The sequence below is a fragment of the Bufo gargarizans genome, chromosome 7, assembly GCF_014858855.1.
Source record: "Bufo gargarizans isolate SCDJY-AF-19 chromosome 7, ASM1485885v1, whole genome shotgun sequence".
Lineage (NCBI taxonomy): Eukaryota > Metazoa > Chordata > Amphibia > Anura > Bufonidae > Bufo > Bufo gargarizans.
Genome location: NC_058086.1, coordinates 19,468,668 through 19,490,198, shown reverse-complemented (window position 1 = coordinate 19,490,198; position 21,531 = coordinate 19,468,668). Strand labels below are relative to the sequence as shown.

The 21,531-nt window shown below is 45.6% G+C and overlaps 1 protein-coding gene across 2 annotated transcripts; it reads left to right on the top strand.

Annotated features, from left to right (window-relative positions):
• Window positions 1-6,941: 6,941 nt before the first annotated feature.
• On the top strand, window positions 6,942-20,865 carry SMIM4 (small integral membrane protein 4). Of its 2 annotated transcripts, XM_044302091.1 has the most exons (4): window positions 6,942-7,128; window positions 10,457-10,554; window positions 13,569-13,729; window positions 20,733-20,865. In XM_044302091.1, exons 3-4 carry the CDS (start codon window positions 13,579-13,581, stop codon window positions 20,807-20,809), a joined length of 228 nt encoding a protein of 75 aa, XP_044158026.1. In that variant the 5' UTR covers window positions 6,942-7,128; window positions 10,457-10,554; window positions 13,569-13,578; the 3' UTR covers window positions 20,810-20,865. The 2 variants fall into 2 exon arrangements, with proteins under 2 accessions (XP_044158026.1, XP_044158025.1); XM_044302090.1 differs by lacking the exon at window positions 10,457-10,554 and having other exon boundaries at window positions 6,946-7,128.
• The last annotated feature ends 666 nt before the right edge of the window (window positions 20,866-21,531 follow it).

The window sequence follows — 21,531 nt, the reverse complement described above, 5'->3', positions numbered from 1 at the left end:
TTGATGGATCCCACTGTTTGGCATTTGTCTGAGGCATCCATTGTTATTATTTATTTATTTGAAAGCGCCATTAACCCGTTAAGGACCCTGCCATTTTTCATCTTAAGCACCAGGACATTTTTTGCAAATCTGACATGTCACTTTATGTGGTGATAACTTTAAAACACTGTTACTTATCCAAGCCATTCTGAGACTGTTTTCTCATCACATATTGTACTTCATGATAGTGGTAAAATTGAGTCAAAAAATTTCATTTTTATTTATAAAAACATACCAAATTGACCAAAATTTCAATTGACCAAAATTTCTGCTTTTAAAACAGATACCTCCTAAAATAGTTATTACTTTACATTTCCCATATGTCTTCTTAATGTTTGGATTATTTTGTAAATAATGTTTGTATTTTGTTACAAGGCCTAGAAGTTTAAAAGCAAATCTTGACATTTTTCAGAAAATTTCCAAAACCCACTTTTTAAGGACCAGTTCAGGTCTGAAGTCGCTTTGTGAGGCATCAAATAGAGGAAACTAGGGTTCGACCGATATAGATTTTTCCATAGCTGATCACAATGGCATACAAGGAGATTGACCCCTGACCTCTGTAGGGGCAGGAACAGAGAAAGGTTAAATGCCCCTCTCCCAACACCAGTGTTTTCTGTCCCTACGGAGGACAGGGCAGAGAAAGGTCTCCCTGTATGCAGGGAGATGAAGCTAGGAACTACAAGGACGTTTTTTGTTGTTTTTACCTGAGCAAAATCGCTGGCATCCTGCCATGGCGTCCCCCTGCCCTCCCGCGGTCCCAGTACTAACGCTGGGCAGGGGTGTGTGGGGTATACTCGCTCCGGTTGTATCTGGGGCCTGCTCCCAGGGCGACGGCTCCCTCCTGGCCTACCGAGGCTTCAGCAGGGTTGCACGCCTGAGGCACATATGTGTGACGGCGCTCCGGAAGTGACGTAGGCGGCGTTCGGTATCCGGCCCGACTCAAAGCCGAGGCCTCGACATTCTGTGGATGCTCCTGAGAAGTCTGGAGCCCCTCACCTGTGTCTCCTGAACTGAGAGGGCGAAAGGTTCCTGCTGCGATGTCTGGGACAGACGCACGCTCTCATAAGAAGTCCGAACTACCACTGCCGCCATCCGTGAGTCCCGTGCAGATGTTACATTAGGAGTTTTTTCTCAGCACGGGCTCCAGTGTACTCCCCTCTGGATCCATACCCCCCCCTTCCTCCCTTTCCTCCGACCATCCCCTTATAGCTACCTTCTCCTCCTTTCAGGTGTCCAAAGAAACTCAAAAAAAGGTCAAGAGAGCCCTCAAATGTATCTCCTGTAATGACAAACTTCCAGACAATTATCCCAAGAAGCTTTGCAAAAATTGTATATCAAATATTGTACGTGACAAAGCACCCTGTCTGAAAGAAGAACTTAAATCTATGATACAGGAAGAAATTCGTTCATCTCTGGCCCACCTGTCCGCTAATCCCTCCGATTTTCTGCAACCCAAGAGAAAGCGTGCTAGGTCACCTTCCTCTTCTGACTCTGAGGCCATAGCGGACAAGAGCGTCCATTCAGCCAAGTCCTAGGAAGAGGGGGAAAGAGTCTCCGATTCGGACTCTGTGGATAGTGGCCGCAGATTCTATTTTTCTATAGAAGATATGTCCGACCTTCTCAGAGCGGTCAGATCCACAATGGGTGTGGAGGAAGTAAAACGCACCCACTCCGTACAGGAAGAAATGTTTAGAGGGTTGAGAGTTAAAAAAAAAAAAAAAAAAACACGTGTGTTTCCCATAAACGAGAGCATTAGGGACATGGTTTTGGAAGAATGGGCAGACCCTGAAAGACGTCTGGGAGTCTCTACTTCCTTTAAAAATTAGGTTACTATTTGATCCCGAGGAGTCAGGGATCTTCAATGAGATCCCCAAGATAGATGTTCAGGTTGCTAAGGTGAACAAGAAGACATCCCTCCCATTTGAGGATGCCTCCCAACTCAAGGATTCCATGGATCGTAAAGCCGACAGGCTCCTCAGGAAATCTTGGGAGGCTGCCATGTTTAATATTAAAACTAACATTGCGGCTACTTCTGTCGCTAAATCCATGTTTCTTTGGCTGGGAGAATTAGAAGACCATATAAAAAATAAAGTCTAGAGAAGAAATCCTCAATTTCCTTCCCCTCTTAAAATCTGCTACTGCCTTCCTGGCGGACGCCTCGGCAGAGTCGGTCCGATTCTCCGCCAGGGATGCGGCACTTTCCAACTCGGCCAGACGGGCACTTTGGATGAAGTGCTGGTCCGAGGACAAAACTTTGCTCTATACCCTTCTCCGGGGAGTAAGTTTTCGGCCCAGTCCTGGATAAAATTTTAGAAAAAGCCGCTGACAAAAAGAAAGGGTTTCCGGAGGATCGGCCCTTCAGGCGCCGATTTCCCTTTCGCTCTTCCTCCGGTCTAGAGAGAAGCTACAGGGGGAAAGGGAAGTCGGGGCACTGGAGTTACCCCAAAGGGGGAAGAGGGAAAGGTCAATCCTCCTCCTACCAGAAACCATCCGACAAGCAATGACAGACGGATGATCACACGCTGCACTACATACATCACACACATGTATACATCATACATTGCACTACATACATCACACATGTATACATCATACATTGCACTACACACATCACACGCTGCACCACATACATCACACATATGTATACATACTACATTACACTACACACATCACACGCATGTATGTGGTGCAGTATGTAGTGAATGTAGACAGGCTATTATAGCCAAGTGGTAAAGTACAGGGAAGATCCGCCATATTGGACTGGACTTTATAACTTTGCTATAATAGCTTGATGTTATTTAGACGAGTAATAGTCCCCTGTAGGGATGAGCGAATTTCAGGTTATGAAATTAATTTGCGCTTCATTTGGTGGTAAAAGCAGAATTGCGTTATGGATTCCGTTACCACGGACTATAACGCAAATCTATAACCGAATGCCTTTAGCGGTGTTCCGTTATTCATTCCGTCATAATAGAAGTCTATGACCTGCATGACTGATCCGTCCCGTTTTCGTTATGCAGGAGAGGACTCCCCTGCATAACGGAAACGGGACGGATCCGTTTTGCAGCCTCTAAAGACATTCCGTCATGGAATTGCTCTGTGGTCTGTGGTAACGGAATCCATAATGCAATTCTGCTTTTACCACCATGCAAAGCGCAAACTAATTGCAAAATATGAAATTCGCTCATCTTTAGTCCCCTGCATAAATCCCCACCTCTTAGGCCCCATTCACACCAGCGCTATTTATTTCTATTGTTCTGCTCATCTAATGGAGCAGAACAACGAAAATAACGGAAGTGCTGGATCGGGCACTTAAGGCTGGGTTTTTGTCATACGATCAACATACACAACAGATGCCATACTGTGACATCCATCACCATGGAGTTCCATAGTTAAAAAAAAAAAAAATATGTAATTTTTTTTTTTCGGACTCTGCAGGATCGGGAAGTGTAGTGTACCATGTTTTTCCATCCTGCAAAGTCCAGCAAAAAAACATGTAGGCGAACGTATTTTTTATTTATTTTTTACAATGGAATTCTATGGTGATAGATGCCACAGTATGGCGTCTGTCTGAGGCGTCTGGTAATGTTTATACGTTTTTTTGTGTGTACATTAAATGTATGGCAAAAATATCATGTTAACCCGGCCTAACTGACAGGGAAGAAGCTGAACAGACCCCGCTTATGATGGAGTCCGTTCAGTTTCCATTCACGAGCCTGTCTTTTTACCAGACCAAAAAAGTGCTGCATACAAGGCTTTTTTGTCTGGTCTTTAGACAGAATCTGCACCAGAGGCTCCAAACGCAGATGTGAAGAAGTGTACGCAGATATATTATGTATTTGAATTACTGCACCTTTCGTACTCCTCCTCGGGTAAAAATACTCCTCAAAAATGGTCCTGGAAAAAATGTAGTGTGAGCTCTGACAATAACTACGGTATATGCCGGCACTCATGCCATCATATTGTGGTTGTGCATAAAGAAACTAACCAGTGCATAATGACCTACAGTTCCAGCGATGATGGCAGAGGACTTTGTGTCATTATAGAAGAGGATAGTCTATGGGTGCGAACACACGTTTCAGAAAAGCAGCAGATTTTGGCTGTTCCCTAAGCAAGTCTGTTAGCATGTGAAAATCTGAGGCACTTCTGCAACATGTTCACATCCCATGTGTCAGTGAAAATTGTGAGTAATGGGTGCAGCACTTAGATGTGGGACTGGTAAGAGCATGACCATATGTGGCATCAATGGTATTCAATGGGAATTGTGTATGACAGCTAGGTAAATTGTAATGAACTGCCTAAACCAGGCATGCTCAAACTGCGGCCCTCCAGCTGTTGTAAAACTACAACTCCCACAATGCCCTGCTGTAGGCTGATACCTGTAGGCTGTTCAGGCATGCTGGGAGTTGTCATTTTGCAACAGCTGGAGGGCCGCAGTTTGAGGATGCCTGGCCTAAACTAACATACTGCGGGTTGTATCATCTAACCTGGAGTAGGTGACGGCTGACCAGGCAGAATAGAGTCTATAAAACAAGTCTCAAAGGGTCAGGCAGGAGCAGTGTCTGAATACAGGCTAAGGTAGTCAGTCATTAGTCAGGGCCGGTAGCCGGGTCAGGAGCGGGAAATCAGAACAGGGATAATAGGTCAAAGAACAGGAACACAAGCCGGGGTCAGGTACATGGATAAATAGAATTTCTCCCTCTTAGGCCTCATGCACACGGCCGAGAGCGGTCCGTGGTATCCCGGTCTGGCATCCTGCTGACAGCAGGAGCACACAGCGTCATTGGTTGCTATAACGCCGTGCGCTTCATGCCGCCGCTGCACTACAGTAATACACTTGTATAGATCATAGGAGTGTATTACTGTAGTGCAGCGGAGGCATGAAGCGCACGGCGTGATAGCAACCAATGATGCCGTGCGCTCCTGCTGTTAGCAGGATGCCAGACCGGAATACCACGGACCGCTCTCGGCCGTGTGCATAAGGCCTTAGGGTCCATTCACACGTCCGTAGTGCATTGCGGATCCGCAATATCCCCGGCCGGCACCCCCATAGAACTGCCTATCCTTGTCCGCAATTGCGACAAGAGTAGGACATGTACTGTTTTTTTCCGAAGCCGCAGACCCGAAGATCGGGGGGCGCGCTCCGGAAATCCTGTGTGCTGTCCGCATCCATTTTTGCCCCATAGAGAATAAATGGGTCTGCACCCGTTCCGCAATTTGCGGAATGGATGTGGACCCGTTCTATGGACGTGTGAATGGACCCTTATTAGAACATGCACTTTCCTTATAAATATCAGGGTGGGAGCACACGCCACCCTACGGGCAGACACTGTGGCCTCAGTTGAAGCAGTTCAAGGTGTATCCCAGCATGGAGGAGCAGTGAACAGACAGCCTGTATGGACGTTAACAGGGTTACTGTGTCTGCACTCTGCTGGGAGAAGTAGTACGTTGGCTGGCACAGACTGTCGGCAGTACATAAATATATCTGTCTTTGGATAGATAAGTTAATTTGGCAAATCCATTTTTAGAAGGATACACACTCTGCCTAATTCGTTTGCATTGGACGCCTAGAAATAGTAAATTTGCAAGTGTGCGGCGTACTATGGAGTCACTCTACCATAGACTTCTCTGGGAGACAATCTATCCCATAGAAGTCTATTGAAGAGCGGCTGCAGCACACGGCCACGCCACAGCATGGTAGATGAGATCTATTCTAAGAATATTCATAAGGATACTTGTGAAAACTGGAAAACATCTTTAATGATGTACACGGTTGACCACATTTCAATGGTATGTCCTGCAGAAGCCCAGGTTGGTTTTTAAATATTTGTTAGAAGAAACAAAGGCCAAGTTCATAAAGTGTAACATCGGTGAATATACTAACGCGTCAGAGAAATAAATGGTCCCTGCAGATTATAAGAAATAGACGTCTGCTATAGAGCTGGCTATTCTCCATTATTGCGCTCTCAGGGGTAAGGAGATCTGACGGTCTTTTGTCTTGTTAAATCTCCTTACCCTCACACTGCGCATGCGCAGATTGAAGCCAGCCAGCAATGAATCTGAAGAGCGCTGTGTAGTGAGGGGAAGAAGATTTTACAATTCGCGCGTGCGCAGTGTGAGGGTAAGGAGATTTAACAAGACAAAAGACCGACAGATCTCCTTACCCCTCAGAGCGCACGCGCTGTGTCCATGAGTCAACGCTCACTGTAATTTTTACTTACCCAGTCCCCGTGTCATGGTACTGCGTGTGCGCGGAGGCGCACACCCTCCGGTAGTCACGTGGGGTAAGGGAATCTGACGATTTAAGGTTTTCTGACAGAACAACGGCTATTTCCGATGACTGGGGAGGACCAGGTCCCTCTGAGTCATGGGATTTAGTCACAACCAGGCTCAGGACTGGCCCACAGGGGTACAGGGGAATCCCCAGTGGGCCCCTGAGCCAGGTGGGCCCCTAGTCTCCCACCCCCTGCACAAGTGGCACATAACACAGTAGACTCACTGCACTACAGACATATATTCAATGTACAGCACCTCAACCAGCCTATGTTCATTAAAAAAAAAAAATTTGTTAGATTGTATCCGTATGGTGGGCCTCTAAAATACATTTTACTGGTGGGCCCTAGGTACCCCAGTCCGACACTGGTCACAACCCTGTTATATGGGCATCTAGAGGCTGGGATACACTGTTATATGGGTACCTGTGATTGGCACCCACTTGTAATTGGTGCCCTGTGTTACTGTCATGAACTTTGGAGACTGCTGCCAGGCGTCTCTCATATAACTCTATGAATCTCAAGACTAGTGACTTGCACGTGCTGCAGATCAGGTGCCGAGCAGTAAAGCCCTGCAAATCCCACTTCTCCGCATGTATCAGCATTTCTCCACTGCGCATGCTCGGGAGCGAGCCTCTTCCTAGGTAACAGTCGCTTATGTCCAGTCACGCGCCGTTTCCTCGGGTTTGATCATGTTTGTTCATCACGTTTTGGGGTTTCCCAGGGAAAGGTGATGTTTTGCTCTGACCTTCTGTGATCTCTGCAGGATCGTTCAGCATGAGGACTAGAGGAGCGGACTGCCAGGGCTAAATCTAAGGTAGGAGACACAGCGCCACCCGCAGGCGGGGAGCTGCAAGCCTCAGCCATGGGACGTGTGGTGATAATGTAATGATATGTGGCTGTGTACACACTGAGGACGTATAGCAGCGTTACTTCTCTGGTCTGTGCACCCTTCTCCTCCATAAGGCCATGCAGCAGGAGGGGGCCCCCCTAAGTTTACATCGGTAAAGGGTGTGTCTGGTATTTCAGCCCTATATAAGTGAGTCAAGTAAATGTTTTGTTTTGCAGCATTATTTTTTTTACAAATTTTTATTCCCCCCCCCCCCCTTCATTTTTAATATAAAATGCAGTCAAAAATGATGCCCTTCCCCAGCAAGTGTAATGGATGAGCTCTTATGGAGAAGAAAATAACCACAAAGCTGGGAAAAATCCCTCCCCTCCTGCGGCCCTAGGCAGGAGCCCAGTTTGCCATGGTTTCTCATACTGGTCTGTTCTGCAGGGTCAGACACAGATGAGTGAGTTGAATGTGAGAAACTTGCAGCGTGTGTTAAGTGTGAGGACCAGTTCTGACCTCCACTCCACTGACAGAAGCAGCGGTGCACCTAGCCTTTCTGCTGCCCCCCAATGCCACAATGAAAGCGGTCATTGCCTATGGCCCTTTGGCGGCCCCCCTCTTGGCCCTACCTGGTGCTGCCTGAGGCGATCGCCTGGCCTCATTGGTGATGCACCCCTGGACAGGAGCTCACAGCATTGTACTGATTTATAATGCTGTGTGTCCCTGTGAGACCTGGAATCTTTTGTATTCTGGGGCATTTATACAAACATTTGCCAGCCGTGCCCGTATTGCGGCCTGCAAACAGCGGGTCTGCAATATACAGGCACCGGCCATGTGCGCACTGTATCATGCGAATAGGTCTGCAATCCGAAAGATAGGGAGCGGAACCCCACGGAAGCGCTACGGAGTGTTTCCATGACATTTCTCTCCGTGCCTCCACACCGCAAAAAAATAGAACATGTTCTATATTTTTTTTTGCGGTGCGGATGGATCGCGGACCCGTTCAAGTTGACTGGGTCTGCATCCGTTGGCACAGGCCACACACGGATGGTGCCCATGCATTGGAGACCGCAATTTGTGTTCCCTAATGCAGGGCACGGGCGGCACACGTTCGCATGCATGAGTCCTAATGCTGTGCGATCCTCTCAGAGGGACCTCACACTGACACACGCTGCGAGTTTCTCACATTGAACTCGCTCGTCTGTGTCTGGCCTCAAAGTAATTGAAAACGATGGTTTATAGCAACAGTCAGAGAGAGAAAATGTCTGACTGACGGAAGCTTTCTCCATCTGTCAGAAATCTATTAGATCTCCTGCTCTAGTGATAGTCGCCATTACTGCAGCGTGTAACGGGTATCGCCAGAGAAGCACTCCGCAGGGACACGACAGGGACAGTGTAACATGGAAACTCCAGTGACGTCTGTGTATTTGGTACAAATAATTCAATCAGAGAGCGAGTACTGTATGCTGTCTGACTGATGGGGGATTAATTAGGCTGCGTTCCATCAAAGGAGCAGAAAAACGGAAGCAGAAAAAAACATCCATTAGCGTGATGGATTGGATCCGGGTGCGTTCAGTGAAACTCACACCATTTTGCGAGCAAGTTCAGTCAGTTTTGTCTGCGATTGCGTTCAGTTTTCTCTGTGCGAGTGCAATGAGTTTTGATGCGTTTTTCACGCGCGTGATAAAAAACTGAAGGTTTACAAACAATATCTCTTAGCAACCATCAGTGAAAAACGCATCGCACCCGCACTTGCTTGCAGATACAATGCGTTTTTCACTGAAGTCGCCTTCACTTCTATGGAGCCAGAGTTGTGTAAAAAACGCAGAATATAGAACCTGCTGCGATTTTCACGCAACGCAGAACTGATGCATAACAAAAAAATGAATGGGTCAGGATTTAGTGCGGGTGCTATGCGATCACGTCACGCATTGCACCCGCGCGGGAAAACTCGCTTGTGTGAAAGGGGCATAAGGGTAAATGCACACGTTCAGGATTTACGGTATGTGTGAACAATCTGCAGGTGTTCACAGGGAAATCCGCGCGCTCAATCTGCATCAATTGGTGCAGATTTTTCTGTCCCCATTGAAGTGAATGGAGAAAATCCGGACAGGAAAAATAAAATAAATTGACATGCTTTGGATTTAAAAATCCGCACTGTAGGTCAAAATCTGCAGAGGAAAAATCTGCATTGTGTGCATGAGAATTTCAAATTCTCATAGAATACAATGTACATGACCTACGGTTAGGAATTTCCGCATGCAAATCCACCTAGAGAATCCGTACGCAATCCTGATCGTGTGCATTTAGCCTAAGGCCTCATACACAAGACCGTATTTTGTATCCATGTCCATTCCGCAGGTCCATTCATTTCTATGGGTTCACAAAAAATGCGGACAGCATGGGGATGTCATCTGTGTGTCCGTCCTGCAAATTACAGAAAATGTACTATATGCGGCCAAGAATAGTCATTTCTAGTAATAGGAGTAAGAAAAATGTGGATTGCACTTGGGAAGTATCTATATTTTGCGGATCCGTGATTTGCCGACTGCAGTACGGACACATTCAGGTGCATGATGCCTAAAGGACAGATAAGACTTGTCAGGAAACCTGACCGTGTGGCCGTACCCCTAAACGGATTGAACAACATGTACAAATAGACACCTTTTATTTCTGTCCATCATTCATTGACTTCATTGTTAAGGAAAAAAGGAAAGCTCTGTTCCGTCACATTTGCGTTATTTCCTGCAGACAGGACTTTTTCTCCCATCAAAAATAAAGGAAACGTGATGGAACTGAGTCAGCCTGGGCATAACTAACGATTTCACCCTGTGCACTCCGGAGTTGGATTAGGGCCCCATGCACACGACCGTATTTTTGGTCAGCATCCGATCCACCCCATTAATTTCAGTGGGGTCACAAAAAATGCGTACGGCACACCATCCTTATGCCGTTCTGCTTTCGCGCAAGAAAAAATAGAACCTGTCCTATTCTTGTCTGTTTTAATCTATAATACTGAACCTATGGGGAATTGGCCAATTGTCCTCAACTAAGGGAGAAAAATTCTGTCCTGATCCCAAATATGGCGATCATAATAAATCCCAGGACCAAAGCCAATTTCTCTATCTCTACTGTGTGTGGGTGCCTATGCCCCCCGTGAAGTGTGGGTGCCTATGCCTCCCGTGTATTGTCAATGATGTGTGGTATGTATAAAATACCTACTTGGCCTGTGCTGAGGAAAGTTCAGGGATAATGGCTGCTCACCAGCCCCAGGACTACATCATGTGGCTATTGTCTCTAAACTCTCTAGATGGAAATGAAGCACAGGCCGCTCCAGGGATCGTAGAGGATCTTCAGGCTGTAGTGATGTCAGATGCCAGGGCCTGGAACAGCAACAAGATGGCAATGGTGAGGCATGACGGAGGTATGGAAAAAGACGTTTAGGGCAGCGAGGGTGAGATACATCAAGAGACATGAGGAGGCACAAAGTTCTGGGCAGTAAGCACAAGCTCATCCTGCAAGACAGAAGAAGACAACATCTGAAATACATCTATCTACCGTTGCTCCTGTTGTCTTAGGGGAATGGTCTTTATAATGAAACATCCATCTATGTAACATCAGATATAATGTTCTGATGGGTGTCCTGTTTGTATAGTGGTCACTCACCAGATGATTGTGGATTCCTTCACAGCCCAGATTATGTAATCCAATTAAAAAGAAGCAGACATAGTCATTGGCACAGACAGAAGGGCAGTAATGGTGATGACCACAACTGATGAGTTATCCCCAGAGTGGGATCTTACTGGGCCCATCTTGGTGACCTATAGCAGTGTTTCCCAACCAGTGTGCCTCCAGCTGTTGCAAAACTACAACTCCCAGCATGCCCGCACAGCCAAAGGCTGTCCAGGCATGCTGGGAGTTGTAGTTTTGCAACACCTGGAGGCACACTGGTTGGGAAACACTGACCTATAGCTACATTCGGACATGTGGTTCTTTTGTTCTGCGCCCAATGCTGATCTTGTTTCTCCAGAACTGGCTGGAATTATGTAAATGGAAGCCGTGCCCTTCTTTCCTCCAGTTCCTCCCAGCCAGTGGTGGAAAACAGTGGATGGTCCCTGATGTTCCTGCACACAGCCAGGCGCTTCTTAGGATTCGTGCACAGCAGTTTTGTGACAAGATGTTTCATGTTGGAAGTTGGAATTTTCTGCTATTTGGTGGTAATGGCTGTTTTCCGGAAGGGGCCATGGTAAAATCGGTGGTGTTCTGATGCCATCCTGGTCACCACAATACCCAGGATCCACCCGTCAACTGCTGTATCTTTTTCTAAGAAGCATCTCGGGGTCCATGTAATGTAAGGTTCCCGTCACTCCACGGATCTTATTGGAGACGGTGACACTATCTTGGGCCAGCCCGATGTCTATTATACGGATTTAATCTGCATCCAACATGATGCTCAGCGGTTTTAGATCTCTGCAGTGAAATTATACAAGAGAATGACAAATCTGTGGGACCAGGGATAGTAGTCCTTCAGGACTCTAGTAAAGCTGGGTGCAGAAAAGATAGGGTATGGTTTATGAGGCTGGCAGTGGTGCCCATAGCTCATCACACCCTGCACTGGCATGTTATAATAAGATTGGTTGTGTGGACAGGAGGTGACTATTGCTAAATGATGAGGTAATGGACATGAAGGGTGGATTTACATTATATAAAGTTTTTCTATAAATGTTAAAGGGAGTCTGTCACCTCCATATGGCCATATACAGTGCTTACATGGCTCTGTAGCACACCTATACAGGATTGTAACAGTACCTTTGTTCTCTTCTTTAGGCCTCGTTCACACTTCAGTGTTTGGTCAGTGATTTCCATTAGTGATTTGTGAGCCAAAACCAGAAGTGGAGCCTCCACAGACATGAGGTAGAAGGGAAAGATCTGCTCCTGTTCTGTGTTTAAAGTTGCACCTGGTTTTGGCTCACAAATCACTGATGGAAATCACTGACCAAACACTGAAGTGTGAACGAGGCCTTAGACTTGCATCAGCAGGAAAAACTAAGTTTAATTCATTTGCAAATGAGCACTCGCAAGTGCCCAGGGATGGAGTTCAGTGTGTAGGTGCCCAGGCTGCTCTGCCTTCTTTTCACTTTACTCCTCCCCAGCCTCTTCCTTTGCCCTATAGATGAGGCAAGAGACTTGGAGGGCGGGCAAAGGCAGACGCTGGGGAGGAGTAAAGTGAAAGGAAGGCAGCCTGGGCACCTACACACTGAACTCCTCCCCTGGGCACTTGCGAGTGCTCATTTGCAAATGAATTAAACTTAGTTTTTCCTGCTCATGCAAGTCTAAAGAAGAGAACAAAGGTACCGTTACAATCCTGTATAGGTGTGGTACAGAGCCATGTAAGCACTGTATATGGCCATATGGAGGCGACAGACTCCCTTTAATGGAAGTAATATTTATATAATACATGTTCCTGGGGTGTAAATAATAAATCAGCAACCTTCAGCACTCCAGCTGTGGTGAAACTACGACTCCCAGCATTCACACCTCTTTGGCTGTTCTCAGAACTCCCAAAGGAGTGAATGGAGTATGCTGGGAGTCGTAGTTCCACAACAGCTGGAGTGCCGGAGGTTGCTGATCCCTGATGTAGACTTACTGCATGTCTCTCCATTGTTACCGACCCTGTGAAGTCTGTTCCTGCGCAGGATAGGTGATAAATGTAAGATCACTGGAGATCGAGTCACAAGAACGAGGTCCCCGAGTCCCCTGTGAGAATGGAGCGGTACTGTGCCTGTGCGACTGCTTCATGGGACTGACGGGTACTGCGTTTGGCTTTCTCCATCAGCACCACTGAAATGAATGGAGCAGTGGTCAGGTATATTCATAACTGCTCCATGTACACAGGGAACCCACAGACTTCTGTTATCGGGGTCATACCCCTCAGCAATCATATATTCCTCACATATCCTGTGGAGAAGCCCATAGAGGACAGTGGTAAAATACACGACCACTGACTTTCAGATTTTGAAACCCTCGTCATATTAACATTAGCTGTGATGGATCATTATCCTTTAAAGCAGGCATCCTCAAACTGCGGCCGTCCAGCTGTTGTAAAACTACAACTCCCACAGTGTCCTGCTGTAGGCTGATACCTGTAGGCTGTTCGAGCATGCTGGGAGTTGTAGTTTTGCAACAGCTGGAGGGATGCAGTTTGAGGATGCCTGCTTTTAAAGAAATCTTTTAAGAGATCCTGTTGACTTACAATGAGGTCAATCAGATTTTCTTCTGGGTTCTGACTCTGGGTCTCTAAGTGACCTAAAGAGGGAAGGAGCCGTAGCTCTCAGTAAAATACAGAGACACAGTGCCCCTTGCTAGGGCAAATCTTTATCTTATATTTTCTTGTAAAACTGAATGTCTTCTTTTTCTTGTAGATCTACAGATATGAGGCCTAAAAGCACCATTAGAACTCTAATGGATATGGTCCCAGGGAAGCGGAGATTTGGCATTTACCGCTTCTTACCTTTCTTCTTCGTCCTCGGAGGGGCCATGGAATGGTTTATGATCAATGTTCGAATTGGCAAAGAAACGTTTTGTAAGTACGCCCAAACCTCCTGTGTTATATACAGGTATCCTGTCACACTGTATTTTTCGCTCTATAAGACACACTTGCCCATAAGACGCACCTAGATTTTAGAGGAGGAAAATAAGAAAAAAATATTTTTCATCACAGCTCAGCTCAGACCCCAAATGTTAATCGGACACAAGATCAGACTCCCAATTCTAATAAGACCCCCCCCAATAAGACCTCAGGTTAGATCCCAATGTTAATAAGGCCCCTGTTCAGACCTCCATGTTAATGACCCCCATATTAATTAGAGCTCAGATCAGACCTCCATATTAATGACCGCCATATTAATCAGGCTTCCATGTTAATAAGACCCCCATAGTAATCAGACCGCAGATCAGAGAAAAAAATTATGCCACCGACCCAGAGACCCAGCTCTTTACACTTCCTGGCACGCGCTGCGCTGTGACCTGACGCCACACAACGTGACGTCGGAGAAGACCAGGAGTACAGAGCCCGGAGAGCACTGCATTCACTGCTACCTGGTCCTTCTATACTAATGGCTCATTAGTGTTCGCTCAATAAGAGGGGGTAAAAGTGCGAAAGATACGGTGCATATATAATTCGATATTACTATATAATATTATGAATTATTTGCTATTTATTATATTATATTTAGGGATGAGCAAATTTCATATTTTGAACTTCGAGTTTGTGTTGTGGTTTAACCTGTTGGGGACATATGACGTACCGGTACGGCATGATGTCCCGGTACGGTTATCAGTGCCCGGCGGGCGGTTATCGAAACCCGGTGCCTGCTCAAATCATTGAGCGGGCACCTTGGCTAAATGCGAGGGGGGGGTCCTGTGACCCACCCATGTCAACGATCACAGCAAACCGCAGGTCAATTCAGACCTGTGGTTTTCTGCGTTTCCGGGTTATTCGGGTCTCTGGGGACCCGATAACCCGGAACAGGATGGTGATCGGTGGTGTGATAATACACCACCAATCACAATCCTTAGATCCTGTGAGGTGATTGTGACATCACCTCTCAGGATCGCTCTCATTGGTCGGCTGCATGTGGATCCAGAGCTGCACCGATCTCCAGCCAGCACCCCCATCTGTGCCCCAGCACCCCCAGGTATTTAGGGAAAGGTTGGGTTAGGCAGGGATATTCAGGGAAAGTTAGTGAGAGAAAAAAAACTACGAATTTTTGTTGCATCACCCTAAATCGGGTGCCTGGGGTCCACAGCACAGCTGTGTGACCCTAGACCCCCCCAGGGGTACTGCAGCTTGCCCCCCCCCCCCCAACTCTTTTTTGGGCGCAAACAGAGTCCGGCCACTGTTAGCGCATCACACACCCCACCGCTGATCAACTTCGGATGGTTGATCAGCAATAAAAAAATAAAAATAATACATTTTTTTCCCCTTTTTTTTTTTATTTAGTCTTTTTTTTTTTTTTGTCTGTTAGGTTTAGGGTGAGTTCGCGAACACCCGTGCCCACGCACACACACACGCAGACACACACACACACACACACACACACACACACACACACACACACTGAATAAAGATTTACACGCGCACACACACACGCAGACACACACTCCCCAATGGCCTGCCGGATGTTCTCGGCCGAGGAGGCATATGCCTAGCTTGCCTCCGAGTCCGAGAGTCCCAGTGAGGACGAGGATGACCCCACTATCCTCTAGCGATGATAATGAGCCCCCAAGGCGGCGGAGACGCCACCAGGCGGAGCAAAGGGACTGCTATGCTAGAGACCCTGTGGCCCACCCTAGTACGAGCAGCTCTGGGCCTCGTACTAGTTTTCCGGCCCACCAGTTAAATCCACCGGAGCCCCCTGCCGGTGAACTTGTCTGGTGTACCCCAGAGCGATTTGAGCCTGTGATTCCTGATTTTGTAGGCCAACCAGGAATCCAGATTTCCACAGTGGGCTTCACTGATTATGACTATTTTAGTCTTTTTTTTTAGTGACCACTTTGTAAATCTGATGGGCGTACAGGTTTGTTTGCTCCACCAACAGCTCGTTGCTCAACACCCGGGCTCCTTTTTGGCTAGGCCCGGTGGCTGGACCCCGGTCAGTGCAGCCGAGATGAGGACGTTTTGGGGCCTCGTGCTCCACATGGGCCTAGTCAAGAAACCTAGTGTCAGGCTGTACTGGAGTGGGGACGTCCTCTACCAGACCCCACTTTACAGTACGGCAATGACACGCTCCCGGTTTGAGGCCATCCAGAAATGCCTGCATTATTCAGATAATCCAGCATGTCCCCCCTCATGGTGATCCTGCCTATGACCGCCTGTACAAAATCAGGCCAGTCATCGACCACTTTGGGGCCAAATTTGTAAAGGCCTATGTACCTGGAAGGGAGGTCGCGGTTGATGAGTCTCTCTTTGCATTCAAGGAGAGACTCATTTCCCGCCAGTATGTTCCCTCTAACCGGGCAAGGTATGGCTTGAAGCTGTACAAACTTTGTGAGAGTACCTCAGGGTACACTTAGAAGTTTTGTGTGTACGAGGGGTGAGATTCCCGTATTGAACCCCCCCAGAATGTCCCCCCACTCTGGGTGTTAGCGGGAAACATGTGCGGGACCTTATGCACCCACTGCTAGATGAGGGTTACCACCTTTAGGTAGATAACTTTTGTACTAGTATCCCCTTGTTCTAGTCCCTCGCCGCCAGATCCACGTCCGCTTGTGGGACCGTGCAGAAAAATCAACGCGGCCTCCCTGCCCACCCCCTCCAGGTACCTATCCCCAGGGGTGAGACCCATGCCCTTACCACTGGAAACCTGTTGCTGGTCAGATATAGGTACAAGAGGGATGTCCTTGTACTGTCCACAACTCATGGTAACGGCATCACCCCTGTCCCTGTGCGAGGTACCGCGGCAACGGTCCTCAAGCTCGATTGTATCGTCGACTACAATCGGTATATAGGAGGAGTTGATCTCTCTGATCAAGTCCTCAAGCCATATAACGGCTTGCGCAAAACCCAGGCATGGTACAAAAAAATTGCGGTCTACTTGGTGCAGGTTGCCTTGTACAACTCTTTTGTGCTGTCCCGGAGCGCTGGCAACACAGGGACATTCCTTCAGTTCTATGAGGCAGTCCTCAAGGACCTGATCTTTTTTGACCGGGAAAGAGCAGGCCAGAGTACCTCGGGAACTGTAGGCGCCCGCATCGTCCCTGGCCAACACTTTCCAGGTGTGGTCCCCCATACCGGAAAGAAGGGACGGACCCAAAAAAGGTGCAGTGTGTGTCACAGGAGGTGGATAAGGAAGGACACCACTACTCAGTGTGACATGTGCCCCGATCATCCAGGCCTCTGCATTATTGGTTGCTTCAGGGAGTATCACACTTCCATGGAATACTAAATTTATATCCCAATTTAGCCACTGACAATCTGATAAAAAAATGGTTAGTAAAACTAAAATAAATAAAAAAAAAAGTAGACATATTAGGTATCTCCACGTCCGTAAGAATCTGCTCTATAAAAATACCCCCCCACCCGACCCCTCAGATGAACACGGTCAAAAAAATAAAATAAAAACGTTTTTTATTTTTGTCTCCTTACATTGTAATAGCAAGCGATCATAAAGTCATATGCCCCCCCAAAATAGTGCCACTGAAACCGTCCTCTCATCCCGCAAAAAATGAGCCCCTACCTAAAATGACTATCGAGATACTAAAATGTTTTTTTTGTTTATAAAAAGATAATATAGTGTAAAACATAAATACATTTTAAAAAAGTAGACATATTAGGTATCGCCGCGTCTGTAAGAATCTGCTCTATAAAAATACCGCCCCCCAACCCCTCAGATGAACATGGTAAAAAATAAAAACTGTGCCAAAGCGATTTTTGGGCAAATTTTCCATGTTAATCTGTTTTTTTCCAATAACAAAGCAAGGGTTAACAGCCAAACAAAACTTAATATTTATTACCCTCATACCACAGTTTACAGAAACATCCCATATGTGGTTGTAAACTGCTGTATGACCAACCGGCAGGGAGTAGAAGAAATGCCGTATGGTTTCTGGAAGGCAGATTTTGATGGTCTTTTTTTTTTTTTTTTTTTTTTTTTTTTTTTTGGCACCATGTCCCATTTTAAAGCCCCCCTGATGCACCCCTAGAGTAAAAACTCCATAAAAGCGATCCCATCTAAGAAACTACACCCCTCAAGGTATTCAAAACTGATTTTTCAAACGTCGTTAACCCTTTCGGTGTTCCACAAGAGTTATTGGCAAATGGAGATGAAATTTCAGAATTTCTATTTCTGGTAACCTTGGCTCACAAAATTTTTATAAAGATGAACCAAAAATCATATGTACCCTAAAAATAATCCCAACAAAACTGACACCTTATCCCGTAGTTTCCAAAATGGGGTCACTTTTATGAAGTTTCTACTCTAGGGGTGCATCAGGGGGGCAGCAAAATCTGCCTTCCAAAAACCATACGGCACTACTTTCACTCTACGCTCTACTGTGTGCCCGTACAGTAGTTTACGGCCACATATGGGGTGTTTCTGCAAACTACAGAATCGGGCAATAAATATAGCATTTTGTTTGGCTGTTAACCCTTGCTTTGTTACTGAAAAAATTGATTAAAATGAAATTTGAGAATTTAATATTTTTGGCAAATTTTCCATCTCCATTTGCCAATAACTCTTGTGCAACACCTAAAGGGTTAACAAAGTTAGTAAAATCTGTTTTGAATACCTTGAGGGGTGTAGTTTCTTAGATGGGGTCACTTTTATGGAGTTTCTACTCTAGGGGTGCATCAGGGGAACTTCAAATGGGACATGGTGTAAATAAACCAGTCCAGCAAAACCTGCCTTCCAAAAACCACACAGCGCACCTTTCCCTCTACACCCTACTGTGTGCCTGTACAGTAGTTTATGGCCACATATGGGGTGTTTCTGCAAACTACAGAATCGGGGCAATAAATATAGCATTTTGTTTGGCTGTTAACTCTTGCTTTGTTACTGGAAAAAAATAATTAAAATGGAAACTTTTCCCAAAAATCTAAATTCAGAAATTTTAGCTCCATTTGCCATTAACTCTTGTGGAACACCTAAAGGGTTAACGACGTTTGTAAAATCAGTTTTGAATACCTGGAGGGGTGTAGTTTCTAGAATGCAGTCATTTTTGGGTGGTTTCTATTATGTAAGCCTCACAAAGTGACTTCAGACCTGAACTGGTCCCTAAAAATTGGGTTTTTGAAAATTTCTGAAAAATTTCAAGATTTGCTTCGAAACTTCTAAGCCTTGTAACATCCCCAAAATATAAAATATAATTCCCAAAATGATCCAAACATGAAGTAGACATATGGGGAATGTAAAGTAATAACTATTTTTGGAGGTATTACTATGTATTATAGAAGAAAAAAGAGAAGACCCTGGGTATCTCAAAAACAAATGGAGGACAGTGCCTGCACAATACAAATGTAATGGGGTACCCGAAAAGAGGTAACTCGGTACAAGCTCCGAGTGTAATAACAAAGGAGAAGAAAAGAAGCTCAGAGTACCAAAGAAATGATAATTAAATAGATATTTTATTGTATCAAAAACACACATACAGATGATGCCAGGGACAGGGTAGAGGGAGCAGGGGAAGGAAGAAAAGCGCCACCCTGGATGGACACACAGGTCACACAGTACATAATACAAAATTGGTAAGGTCATGAGAAAGATATGCGGGGTACAGTGACCAGCTCATGGACCAGATGTAGCGAGAGATATATAGAGAATGGTATAAGGTAAGTAAAGGTCAGTGAGAAAACCGGCTACAGCTGTAGTGCATGGTATGCTGACCCAAAAAGTAATACAAAGGTTGTATGGGACCAGCAAAGCAATGAGAAGAGCCAAGTGAGAAATCTCAACATCGGCAGCACATAGCCGTAGGAGGGAGACTATGACCTAAGTGTGGACAAGGAGACCAGGATGGCGCTGCCCGAAACGCGCGTTGGGGTAGCGCCATCCTGGTCTCCTTGTCCACACTTGGTCCACTTTAGGTAAGTTTTTAGGTCATAGTCACCCGCCTACGGCTATGTGCTGCCGATGTTGAGATTTCTCACTTGGCTCTTCTCATTGCTTTGCTGGTCCCATACAACCTTTGTATTACTTTTTTGGTCAGCATACCATGCACTACAGCTGTAGCCGGTTTTCTCACTGACCTTTACTTACCTTATACCATTCTCTATATATCTCTCGCTACATCTGGTCCATGAGCTGGTCACTGTACCCCGCATATTTTTCTCATGACCTTACCAATTTTGTATTATGTACTGTGTGACCTGTGTGTCCATCCAGGGTGGCGCTTTTCTTCCTTCCCCTGCTCCCTCTACCCTGTCCATGGCATCATCTGTATGTGTGTTTTTAATCATGTTTTTGATACAATAAAATATCTATTTAATTATCATTTCTTTGGTACTCTGAGCTTCTTTTCTTCTCCTTTTGTTATGTATTATAGAAGTAGAGAAATTGAAACTTGGAAATTTGCAATAAAAATAATAAAAATTGGTAAATTTGGTATTTTTTTTATAAATCAAAATTGTTTTTTTTTTCCTTACTTCATTTTACCAGTGTCATGAAGTACAATATGTGACGAAAAAACAATCTCGGAAACCGAACGGATCCATTATGCAGACCATAGACTTCTGTTATGACAGAATGAATAACAGAATGCCTCTAAAGGCATTCCGTTATGGAATTGCGTTATGGTCCGTGGTAACGGAATCCATAATGCAATTTAGCTTAAACCACAACACGAACTCGAAGTTCGAAATATGAAATTCGCTCATCCCTAATTATATTATTTAGTTTAATATATTATATTTTTTGTCTCAGTATTAGTCATGTATACTACATTTTAATGACCAGTGCTATATTCGGCCATTGCAAGTTCACTTACATGGGGTTCAAGCTTTTGAACGTGCAGAAGCACCTTAGGTACATACTGACAGCAAATATGTCCATCGTATTAATTTACACTTTTATGATCTTTCCTTCTTGCAGATGATGTGTACAGAAGACGCCAGTCAGAGAGATTGTATGAAGAAAAAGCTTCACTGAATGCGAAAAGCCAACCATGACACCTCACAGCGTAGAAATCAGGAAAGAAAATAAAGATTTATTTTTCATAATCGTGCCTTTTAGTTTGTCCATTTTTCAGCTCCTATCAACTTATGTGAAAGTAGCCTATGTGTTAAAGCTATTTAGTAGGCTGTTCCCCTGCCGCAGTCCCCCGTACCTGGCATAGCCGGAGCAAAGCCAGACCCTATTGATTATAATGGGACACATTGGAGATCCGGATGGTTTCCGGCATGAGTGCCAGGATTCAGCTGGACCAAAAAACAATGCTTGCACTAGTTTCTGCCGGCACTCATGGCAGATCCCCATCGGTTTCCCATTATAGTCAATGGGCTCCGGAACAGCAGTATCAGGCTATGCAGGATGCAGTGAACTCCAGCATGCCGCTCCTCTGCCCGAACCTTATTATGAGTTTTAGCCACTTTGTGCTCCCTGCTCATCAATTGAATGTAACTATAATTCATAGGGCCCCATAGTTAAATAAACCTAATGTAAGAAAATTAAAACAGCACCATAAGTAGAAAAAAATTATAGGTATAATATAGCACCATACAGTATATCATAAAATTATATAAAAAAGCCTCCATATTGTTATTTCCCACAAAAAACTACAATGTTCATGCACTTGATTGGGCCCCCTCAACCTCTGAGCCCCATAGCAAGTACTGTGGCTATAGTTAAGCCCATGGGTGTGACTTAACAGAAATGAAACATGGTTCAGCTG